Source organism: Pogona vitticeps, chromosome 2 (assembly GCF_051106095.1).
Source record: "Pogona vitticeps strain Pit_001003342236 chromosome 2, PviZW2.1, whole genome shotgun sequence".
NCBI lineage: Eukaryota > Metazoa > Chordata > Lepidosauria > Squamata > Agamidae > Pogona > Pogona vitticeps.
In genome coordinates, this window is record NC_135784.1 from 292,983,301 (window position 1) to 292,996,008 (window position 12,708).

The 12,708-nt window shown below is 40.4% G+C and overlaps 1 protein-coding gene across 1 annotated transcript in view; it reads right to left on the reverse strand.

Moving 5' to 3' along the window:
- Positions 1-12,708, reverse strand: part of WDR70 (WD repeat domain 70) — a 150,171-nt gene that overhangs the window by 42,825 nt on the left and 94,638 nt on the right. Inside the window, exon 11 of the mRNA XM_072992826.2 lies at positions 4,727-4,826. Within this exon, the coding sequence (XP_072848927.2) occupies positions 4,727-4,826 (100 nt within the window). The remainder of the gene's footprint in view (positions 1-4,726; positions 4,827-12,708) is intronic.

Below are 12,708 nucleotides of genomic sequence, written 5' to 3' on the forward strand. Positions count from 1 at the left end.
TCCTGCTTCTGGGCTTCTCATAGGTATCTGGTCGGTCAATTAGGAGGATAGAATTCTGGACCAGATCGGCCATCAGTGTGATCTACAAGGGCCTTTTTTTATCTTATGTTATCCTAGAAAGTGTTCTTCATTTTCACATTATCTTTACATCTCAAATTGTTAACCTGCTGGTGATCAGCCAAAGGGACAGGCAGTTTTACAAGAGGATCAGCATGTGTTTCATTGCTTTACTTGGACAAAGCTAATTCTGTAAAATAAAACCACAAAGAACCACCCCTCTATGTGAAAAAGATAAATAATTATCAGCTATATCAGCATTTTCATAACCTAACCTTAGCTTGAAACTTAACCTGAACTCTTTTTGCCTGTTGTATAAGTTTTAAATAATTCAAGAACTTGGAATCTGTGTCTTTATCCACTAACTGCCTCAGTCAGAAACATAATTTTACTGATTCTTACATTCGATAGTTCAGCAGTTTAGGTACCTGGCTATGGAGCCCAGACGTTGGGAGTTCGATTCCCTGCTGTGCCTCCTTGACAGGGGCTGGACTTGATGATCCATAGGGTCCCTTCCAGCTGTGTAGTTCTATGATGAAGATGATGATCTTTTATTCTATTTTATATGGACCCTACAGTATGTATTCCTTTTACTTGGTGCTATTGATTATTATTTTTTAGCCCATGAATACTAACTTTCTACTAAAACAAATACCCTGTGACAGAACCCCAGCCAATTTTGCATGGTAACAGGAGAAACAAGGTGATTGGCTGGAGGAATGCAGGAGGTGAGCCTTGTATTCAGAAGAGCCTGAAGGAGGAGGGGCCAGAAGAGCTCCCAAGAAGGGTGGTTGTGTACAGTGGTGCCTCGCATAACAAGCGCATCGTTTAACGACGAATTCGCATAGCGATCCGTTTTTTGGGATCACTATTGCGATCACATTGCGATGTTTTAATGGGGCAAAAATCGCTTTGCGACGATCGGTAAGCGTTTCGCTTACCGATTTTCGCATAGCGATTTTTTTAAACAGCTGATCGGTGGTTCCAAAATGGCCGCCGGGCGCCCAAAATGGCCGCCCGCATTGTTTCGCGCCCTGCCCTCACTTACCGAGGGCGCGAAAATGGCAGCGCTATGGAGAAACTTCACAGAACGGTGAGTTTTGGAGCCACAGGAACGCATTAAACTAAGTTTAATGCGTTTCTATGGCGTTTTCTGTTCCGTATAGCAATGTTTCCCCATAGCGACGGTTAATCCGGAACGGATTAACCTCGCTATGTGGGGCACCACTGTATTTTGACAGTTGGGCTGTAATTCAAGAGAAGCTTATGCTGAACTCTCTTTTCCTTATCACTTGTTACTTTGTAATAAAAAACATAGCATTTTTCCCATTCTTTAACGGCTTGGTATAGTATGTTTATGGGAAGTTTAAAGGAAGGTATGTTTAAATGAAGGCTATTTCAAAAGTGGCAAGCCGGGGTAAAGGTTGGTCACATACTCCAAAGTAGATTTTAATATTGATATGGCCCCTAAAAACGTTGGTTAGTTTCAGACATAACAAACCGACCTGATTAGACAGTGATGTTGAATGAACCACAGACTTGGAGAACGAAGACAAAGTGTTGGATTTAGATCTCACCAGAAACAAAGCATGAATAGTAGGTTTCATTCATTCTTCAACTAAATTATTACCTAGAGCAGGAGTAGGGTGGATGTGCCCTGTGAGATGCTACTGAAATTCAGCTCCCATTAGAGATAGTCAGCAAATTGTTAAGAATTATCATCTAACAACATATAGTTTGGAACTCGTTATATATGGTTATGAAGATGCTGTTTTGTTGACTTGTTATTGGTTTTGTGTATTGACTCAATGTTTCAATGCCCTTTGGGTAAAATTTGAATAAAATTCAATTCAATTCAAACAACATACAGTGGGCCATGGTTTTCCATTTCCACCCTTGTTAGATATAACAAGATGATGAATCTATTCTACTGAGTATGTATGTATGTGTGTGTGTGTGTGTGTTTCCTTCCTTCCTTCCTTCCTTCCTTCCTTCCTTCCTTCCTTACTTCCTTACTTACTTACTTACTTACTTACTTACTTACTTATTGGATTTTTATTCTGCCCATCTAGACCAAAGGTCTACTCTGGGCGGTAAATTATACTTTTACTGCTTGTTTGGGGTAGATAGGGTTTTGCAGGTAATCAAGAGAATTGAGTAAGATGTCCTGATGAGGTTTATGCTGGTTGATTACTGTATTCCATAGCAGGTAACATGAACTGGGTTGCATGTGTAGTTTCTTGCATCATAATTCACACACACAAAACCATTATAGAGACAACTGTTTATTTCAATGTCAAGCAACAATAAGTATTCACTGTGTACATTCCTACCATGTCAGCAGAAGGAGAGGATGTCTCTCACAATTAATTCAGTCCCATTTTTATGATCAAGCCAGTCATGTATTACTGAATCATCTTTTATTGCCGGCTTACAATAAAAACTATAACTAAAGATGCTTTTAAAGAGCTATTATCAGGGCCAGAAGTGGATTTTTAAACATCCCTTTCTTGCATTTCTGTCAGGTTCCAAGTTTACTCTCAATGGAAATGAAACTGGGAACACTCCTAAGCAATTTGTCTGCTGTTCTTTTTCCCTGGTGCCCGTGCAGCTGAGCCCTGTCTCAGCTCTCTCATATCCGACAGGCAAAAGGCATCAGGGTTTCACTGGAAGTTCCTATTCCCCCAAACATGATCCTTTCTCTGATCCCTTTCATTTGGGCAGGTGTGCTAATCTAAGACTGACTGCTGACTGCACATCTGCTTTTGCTGGTAAAGGTCCAGAGTAATACTTATGTTACATAAAGAGAAACTGTCCATTCTTTAATAATAATTATGCGCCGTCAAGTTGATTCTGACTCAGGGCAACCCTTCAGGGTTTTCTATGTATAAAGTAATCAGAAATGGATTTTGAGTCCCTCCTGGTGGCACTCCAGGACTGTTCAATTTGCCCAAGGCCACACAGATACACTCTGGGTGATCTTGACTGGCCCCTCTCTTGGAAGGAGGTTCTCCTGGGAATCCAAATGCCCAGCTTCTTGCTCTCCACACAGCTGCCCCAACCCACTGAGCTAAACAAGCCCAGATCATTTTTTTACCACAGACTAAAATGCCCAGATTCAGCTAACTCATAATGGTTAGTTTCCCCCTCTGAATAAAATCACTCTTTTTAAAGTGATGCTGGGAGTTGTGCGTTAAATACCAGGTTTCAAAATGACTTTTCATGAAAGTGATGACATGTGGGTTAGATACTAATTTATTTATGAAAAACCACCTGGCTTCCTGTGACATTCTGGGGACAGCTGAAAGCTTCAGTGGCAAAATGAGGATGTTAAAATCAACAGCAGGAATGAAAAGATTCATAAATGTGGGGATACAACAAATGTAAAATTTGAGAGGAGGTCTAAAAAACTACTTGGGATGTGGTGGCGTTGTGGAGCTCCCGTTGCTTGTCCCAGCTCCTGCCAACCTAGTGGTTCGAAAGCATGTAAATGCGAGTAGATAAATAGGGACCACCACGGTGGGAAGGTAATGGTGTTTGTGTCTAGTCGTGTTGGGCATGTGACCACAGAAACTGTCTATGGACAAATGCTGGCTCTATGGCTTGGAAACGGGGATGAGCATTGCCCCCTAGAGTCGGATATGACTGGACTAAATGTCAGTGGGAACCTTTACCTTAGGGCTGAACCAAAGGTCATGTTATCAAGAAGACACAACTGCTGTTAAACATGGTAGTTGGCTGTTGAGGGCCACACCCCATTTAACTCTACTCAACTTTGCTCTTGCCCTAATGATACTCCAGTCAACAATTCTCAGGATCTCACTAATCCATGCTGTACAACATCAGTAGAAAAATGTTCACCACAATGATCTCAGGACATGATGTTAGCTGAAGTTTATACAAAAATGAGAGGCAGACACTTTACGTGGAGAAGTTGATTTTGGTGGCAATTCTGTTTTTTCTACCAGTGTTAATAAGTGTGAATCACTGGACACCTGTATGGTAAGAAGAATCCTTGCTCAATTCCTCATTTCCGTCACCATCACCCTGTTCATGATGAGAGACCCTGAAGAATTCTAAAGCCTTATGAAATTCCTTGCCTCCTACCAAGACAAAAAAACTCTTTTTCTCCCCTCTAAGCCTCTGCAATTGGCTTAGTATGTTTCTGCTGCCCCCTTCCTTGAGAAACAAAGCACACAAACTCACACAACGAAGCACAGAAGGACAGGCTGATTGTTAAAATAAACAAGCCAATAGAACCAACAACCATCTTAATTATAGAGAATTGAAGAATTCTGCAGAAAATGGGCTTAATTCCCACCCTGCCCAATGAGCCAAGTGAGAATTTGTATCACTATCAATCGAGGACCAATCCTGAATCCTGCACTCTTCTATGTCACCACTTATTCAATCCTACCATTTCCTGGACCACTACTTGCTTCTTGCTGTTGATATCTATCCCCTGGCCCTTTTTAATGTGTAAAAAGTGACAAGACTGAGAAGAGATAACTGTATCCTCTACTTGCAATAAACCCACTGATGAAGGGAAATAATGCCAAGGGATCCCCCAGATTTGGAACAGGCAATGAATTTTGCTTTACGACTTTAGTGCAACCTCGAGTTCACCTTGTATCCAGTGCTATAAATGGAAGGAAATGTGGTCACTTACCTCCTCGACTGGCAAGAATCGTACCATCATAAGAAAATGTCAAGCATGAAGTGTCGCTGCCTGCAGCATGTGCCTGCCTGCAGTGGAACTTGGTATGAACCTGTTTGTGGTGAAAATAAAATATTAAAAAGCTTTGCTACTTTTAGACCATACACACCTGGTTCCCTTAGAACACCAAATGCTTTTTATTGCATTTCTTGGATTAAAAAGAACAACCAAGCAATTTTAAACTTGGGTGAAAAGGAGAGCAGAGGCTCATCTGATCTTCATCTATTTTTGTTCAACAGCTTTTAGGTAGTTTCACAGTTCAGTATATTTTGGAGGCAAAAGGCTTGTAATGCTTCCAAATACTTAGTTTTGAAGTCCAGAAAAATAATAAAGCAGCCATATAATATTAATACTCAAGTATCACTCCTTTTCATGCGAGTTGAAGACAAATATGCATGACTAAGATACAAAAACACTTTTTTTAAAAATCAGGAGATAGCATTCCCACATAAGGTTTGTAAGATTTAACATGACAAAATATATCATCTGTCTTTTGGATGTAGCTTGAAAGTAAGGAAAGCTGGGGAAACTTTACACGCCAAACCAAGAAGTGCCAAAAAGCTTGAGTGGAAGATTTAGAGCAGAGCACAAATATTTTTGCATTTGAATACCATTTGGCTATAGGAAAAAGCAACGCTGGAAATAAGACATATTGCAAAAATCACACTTTCTAATAGTACGAGAAGAGAATTTCAACCAATAAATTGTATACATTTAAAATCAATTTATTTACAAGCTGATTTTTAAAAACTCATTCTTTGGAAAGGCTTTAAAAATAGATTTCTAAAAAACAGAATAAAACAATAACCCAAAGGTCTCAAACTGCATTAGTGAAAAAGCCGGCAAGGGTAATGATTGATTTCAGATTCTGGGCAATCTAGGTAGAGAAAGAGTGACAGAACAGTAGTAGAAAATGTTCTGGTCAATGAGAAAACCATAATTCAGCTGTGAAGTCTACCATGAGGTTAAAGAACAACAGTGTTCTAGTGACTTCAAAAGTGCAGGCTCCCATCATGACACAACCTTGTCCCGCAATGAGAGTCCAAAACTCCAGGCAGCTCTTTATCAACAAATACATTCCTGAAGTTTACTTCTCCACCTGGAGCAAGTAGGTCTTAACTGCCTTTTCAAAATCATACTTATTTTGCTTGCTTTGTTATGTGCTGTCAAGTTGCATCTAACATACATGATCTTAATGGGGTTCTCAAGATATGTGAGATATTTAAGAAGTGGCTTAACTATTGTGGCTCCCCTCCAATGGGTTTCCAAGGCTCTGTGTACCTAAAACAGCAAAGAAGGCTACTGCAGCCAAATTTTCTTTAAGAATTATGAGATGTGCTCACAATACTTAAAAAAAGAACTCATGTAAAACAGTTGGATGTCTTGTTAAGCCTTTATCTGAAAATGATAATGCAAATTGGCTAATGTGAAATAGTAAATGCCATTAATAATGACAACGCGTTTGAACAGCATTCCATTGGCCATCTTTTGTTCATACAATTTACATGAAAAATGTTAAGACACATAAAAGTAGCAAGCTCTCATTATTCCCTCTCTAAAGCATACTTTTAATTCTCAACACAAAATTATACATCTACTTTGCTAATGCTGTGGAAATACAGTAATAGTAGGTGCATTGCTTTTAATGTTACATAAATTGTGATATCTCTTTTAGCTTGAAAATCATCTTGTGGTGCAGCAACATGGCAATATATATATATTTTTTAAAAAGACCAAAATATACATTATCTGAAGGCAAATACCATAGAGCCGAGGACCTATGTGGAGGTCAAAGGACAGCTTATGTTTGTGATTGTTTTAGTGCTGTAATACAGGTGTCACTCACTCTTGCCTTGGGATTGTGTACTAGGACACATAGGGGTTTTAAAAAAACCTTTTTCTTATATTTATTAATCATCTTTGGTCCATAATTTAACATTCACTGATGACAAACACTAGCTGCCTACAGAACTGAACCATTCTGAAGCACTGCATAGCGTTTACACTAGCTAGGTTTAACATAATCAAAGTTCCCTCTAAGCTGGGTGCGAGCGCACGCACGTCACTGCCTCCCTACGTGCAGCTCTCTTCCTCTTCAACGCAGTGATCGCATTTGCTTCTGGTCGCAATGGAACTCTGCATACAGAGGGATGGTGGAGTCGTGTGTGCATGCAGGGGTGAAGTCGCGCACATGAGAGGCAGAAAACTAGAGGGTATGTTGAACATAATGCAAACTTGGTTGCTGGGATCTCCTTGCCCATGTGGCACTGATACTGCAGAAACACCAACATGCACGCTGTTGCATGATAAACTTTATCAGAGGTCTGGAGAAAAAATGAATCACCTTATTTTGTTAACTCATCCCCATCACTTGGATGCGTTTCTACTTTTTCATATTTCGTATTGTTGGATACAATATCAAAATTACACAGAAGGTTGTAGTGTTTTTAAACCTGAGTTCATGAAGGAGTCCAAAGATGTAGTCTTAGAAGAGGCAGCTGTCTTAGTTTGTGTAAGCATATCAGGCAAAATCCAAAGGGAGGGGAGGAGAACAACAAAGACAAAGAAGAAAACCTTGAAGACTAACTATTATATTTTAATATGAGCTTTCGTGGATCTTGCCCACTTCTTCAGAATAAAATGAAATATAGAATGAGTGCCAAAGATGTTAGCAAATGTCTAACTGTATGACTCATGTTTAATTTTATTATGATTAGATATTAGTCTATTTGTAATCCCCCATCAGATGTTATAATGTAGCTCCTTGCTTAATTGCCTTTTCCTGACAATTGATAAATGGTTTGTGGAGTAAAGAAACAATTGAAGTGGAATGGCCCACATTACCCTATCAAGTGGTGAGGAACTTTAACAACTACTGTACATGAAGTCTAGAGAATCATGAGCTGAAAATTCACCCTTTTTTGTTCTCACAGTTGTGAATGGACAATTCCAAAAGCTTACTCTCCACTGAGTGAGACTGAGAGAGATTTTGGGCCTTTTTGTAAACACCTGCAAGCATTATTTTTGTGCAAAAATGTGTATTATCATACTAGGGCTGAAATCCAGTAGTAGTACAATGCAACTATAAGTTCCATTGAATCAATGGAACTTACAGAGGTTTTTACTAGAGAGGGGGGTATTCGTAAATCCCCCCACAGATACAGATAATGAGGGTCTGGCCCCTTGGGGCCAGACCGCCCACTCATGAGTGGTTGGTCTGGCCCCAGGGGGGCGGACCCTCATTATCTGCACCTGTGGGGGGGATATTCGTATATGAATACGAATACCCCCATCTCTGAAAGGGACGTGGTGGCGCTGCGGGCTAAACTGCAGATGCCTGTGCTGCAGGGTCAGAAGACCAAGCAGTTGTAAGATCGAATCCACGCGACGGAGTGAGCACCCATCACTTGTCCCAGCTCCCGCCAACCCTGCGGTTCGAAAGCATGCAAATGCAAGTAGATAAATAGGGATCACCTCGCTGGGAAGGTAACAGCGTTCCATGTCTAAGTCGCACTGGCCATGTGACCAGGGAAGATTGTCTTCGGACAAAACGCTGGCTCTATGGCTTGGAAATGGGGATGAGCACCGCCCCCTAGAGTCGAACACGACTGGACAAGAATTGTCAAGGGGAACCTTTACCTTTACCTTTACCCCCATCTCTAGTTTTGACTTGGCAACAGGCCTACTCAGGTTGTGATTTATTACTGGATTTCAGTCTAAGGTTCTCCTTTGTACTCTTCACTGTGGTCACAATTATTTCTGCAAAAGTTGCTGTTCTTCTGCAGTTCCCTTGTTATAACACCTTTGCTGGCTATTGCTTCCAAGCACAGTTTAAAAGTGCTGGTTATAATCTATAAAGCCCTACACAATCTCAACTCAGGCCTGAAGGCCATATTCCACTATAGGATCCTATTCGGGTTTTAAGATCTTTGGAGGAGGCCCACCTCCCTATCACTTCCAGAAACATATGTGGTGGGAATGAAAGAAAGGAATTGGCTGGCGGCTGCTCCCAGGTTGTGATACTCCTCATTAGGGGAGACTGGAAGCTGGCCCACTCCTTGTTCCACTTGAGCAGCAGGCTTGGAAATTAGGAGGTGTAGTGAACAACCAAACCACCAAACATTTCCAAGTTTGGGTTGTAAGCAAGGAGCAAAGCATATGATGAGTTCAGCTTTACGTGTGCATCTCAAGAGAATCTCATGAGACACCTGTACAGATGGATATTCTGCTTTAAAAACAACAAAATCCAGGGGCTATACATTTTGTCTTAGAGGTTCTTTCTTCAAGCCTGTTAGGGCTTTTTCCCTTTCCCTGGTGAGCAACCATGCTCCTCTTGTAACTTGGATAAAATTGAGGTGTTTTCTGAACACCCAACATACAGTATTCCTAATTCTGTTCTGGGTTAAAGCATGCAAAGACTACATAAACACGCCCATCTACTGTTGTAGCTAAAGGAACATTTTCTTGATTCGAGAAAGACCGTTGCTCTACTAAGGTATCTGGTTTCAGTCTGCAGAGCATCACGACTAGTCATATGTTAAATAAAGGACATCTGGAAAATGCTCCATCTTTTCACCAACCTCTCTGCCTTGTATCAACATCTGCTGAAAACAAGGTTCATGTAGTAGCAACATCATGGGCAGAAAATGGGGAAGTGTTACGTGTTTTTTTTTTTTTTTGGTAGTCACAAAGTGCATGTAACAAAGTGTGTATTTGAAGGCATGGTTACACAACAGCGTTGTTCTTGTTGCTGCAACACTGATGAGATGCATAACCAGACTAAAAGCATGCAGGGATAATTCATTTTTCAAGATAAATTATTATTTGCACAGCAAAACTGCTTTTTTATCTGTTTTGTGGAACCACAGTTGCTCAATGTATTAATTGGCATTTATTTATTAATATTTATATTCTGTATTTCTTCCAAGAAGCTCAAGGCAGAACATCCTGTGTGTTCCCTCATTTTACAGCCTTCTAAACAGGTCATGCCAAGAGGCAGTGAGTGGCCCCAGGTCAGCCAGTCACTTGTATGCCTCAATGGAGATTTAACATGGCTCTCCCCAGGCCCAGTCCAATTCTTTGATACCACAGTGTCTCAACTTCCCTCCTTCTGCCAGATGGCTAGTCCAGCACATGATCAACTACACACCATACTATATTTCAGATTGCTCAATGGATTCTGCTTATTTTGCCATATAACATATACTTCAGCTACACACATTGGATCAAAACACAAGTGAATGTTTAAAGACAATTTACGATCTTTTCCCACAAAATGGGAAGTAGCAAGAACATAAAGTGACACACTAAGCCACATTTTTTTATTGCTATAAAATAGGCTCTCTCAATGAAGGCCTCTGAGGTCTTGTTAGATTATAGCTCTCATCATCTTTGATCACTGGCCATGCTGGCTAGAAGTTAGGAGGATTTTCCCAACTGTACTTAGAGATCTTAGCTGGGAAAAATTGCTCTAAACATGTGCTCAGGAAAGAAACTAGCCGAGTCACATTAACTTCTTGTGGTGCAAAGCTAGTTTCTCTGTTTATTTCCTTTCTAAGTTTCAAGTAATGCAGTTCTAACAACTTGGGCCATACACGTTAAATCCTTTTAAAAGACTCCTTAAAACAAACCACAAATTGTATAGCTTAACAGAAATGTCTTAAGAACTGTTACTCCAAAACATCAATTTTTATAGGTCACTGCTAGTGACAAATCCACAATGTGTACTGTATTTTCCACTTCTGCTGAAAGGGAATGTTTCTCATTATCTTGTGGAAAAACAAAGAGTGTGAACCTAAAACCATTATCAACAGTACAAACGCCAATGCTATTCCTGCAGTACAGTACTTGAAACTTTCTGGATCACATATCTCATCTAATTTAGTTATCTGCTATTTTATAAGCATGTCTAAACAGTGGCCTATCACACTCTATGGCTTCTCCTCAAATCACACATTAATTTGCCCTCTATAATTTCTGTGGTGGGTACTCTTAAATGAAGGCCATTCTGTGAATTTTGTTGTCTTAGATTATGGTGAGCAAAGAGTGGCTTCAAAAGGTTGTTTTCACTGGCCCCAGGTCCCTCATTTTGTGGCACAAAAGAGTAAATATGGCAGCTTCTGGAAACTTCGCAAACTGGCAATTCGTTTTTAAAAAATATGTCACAGCCCCCTCTTAATACCTCTAAATTACTCATTTTTAATTTTCCCAAGTACAGTGGTGCCTTGCTTAACGATTACCTCATTAAACAATGAATCCGCTTGATGATGAGGTTTTTGCAATCGCTTTTGCGATTGCAAAACAATGTTTCAAAGGGCTTTTTTCGCTTCCCGACAATCGGTTCCCTGCTTCGGGAACTGATTCTTCGCATTATGACTATCAAAACAGCTGATCGTCGGGTTTCAAAATGGCTCCCCGCTGTGCTTTAGGACGGATTTTTCGCTTTACAGGCACCCGAAAATGGCCTCCCTATGGAGGATCTTCACTGGACATTGAGGTATTTAGCCCATTGGAACACATTGAACTGGTTTTCAATGCATTTCAATGGGCATTTTTATTTCGCTTGACGAGGATTTTGCTCTACAGCGATTTTGCTGGAACAGATTATCCTCCTCAAGCAAGGCACCACTGTAGATGTTGAACAATGTATTCTCGAAGGCTTTCATGGCCGGGATCTGACGATTGTTGTTGGTTTTTCCGGCTCTTTGGCTCTCAGGAAGAACAACCTTCAGAACATGGCCAAAGAGCCCGAAAAACCCACAACAACCATCAGATGTTGAACAACTGCACTTTCACTTTGTGGGTGATCTATATGGCTCTTGCAAGCACTTGGAAGTAGAAAATTCCACACCTTCCCACAGCCTGCCAAAGGTGGCCACTCTTACCTTTGATGAATCAGTTCCTTCTGTCTTCTCCTATCCATACCTTGCTAATAGCCGAGTAATACAATAACAGCACATTACAAGATCAGGAGTTCATTAAGCTAGCATTTTGAAAATATTTCATTGTTAATGTTTGCCACTTTATTTAGCTCTCTTAACAATAGCAACACAACTGTGAGTGACCATTGAAGAGAAAAGAGCTTCGGCTCATTCTCCAGGAACATAGGAGATAGAATTCAGCTGGTGAACTTATAGCTAAGCTGCCTAAGAGTTGCAAGCTGTGAGGCATTAGTTAGTTCTCCAAGAGACATCTAGGAGCTTTATCCAGTCCAAGTAAGGCAGTGTGGTGTGGTGGTTAAAACACAATAGAACTTTGCAGATCCAGATTCAAGTCCCTTAAAAGCCTTTCGAGACTTTGGCCCATCTGTCTCTCTTATTCTGACCTACATTCACAGGATAAAATGGGAAGGAGCAGATCTGTGTGCATCCACTAAAGCTCACTAAAGGAAAGGCAGGTTACAAATGAAATGAACAATTTTATTCCCTCCAGATGTTTTGGCTTGCAGTGTTAACATGGCCAGCAGTTGCTGATGTGAGTTACAGTTCAAAAGACCTGGAGGGACCCGGGTTGGCGGAAGCCTCTCCCTCTGGACATCTGGAATCCCAGACCATTGCCCTGTTGCCTCTAAGGGTAAGCCAGCTGTTTCTCAGAAAGATATAGAGTTCTCTAAAGCTTTTTAAACTTAATTTTAAAATTGCAAATGCAATGGAAAGAAGAGAAAAGAATGCAATTATGGATTAGGCATAGGTGGGTGACTTTTTAAATGGTATGTTCTTTAAAATGGTGTGTTCTTAAAAATGGATTTTACATTTGCATTTGTTCTATTTAATTGAAAGCTGCCTCAAGTCTTATTCTTGAGAAAAAGACAAGATAGACTCTACATACGTGAATAGACATTAATATAAGCTGACTATATAGCAATGTATACAGCCAATGGTCCATGTTTTTCCCCAGCTCTCTTTCTCACTGAGTACACCTTATAAAGCAGAGCC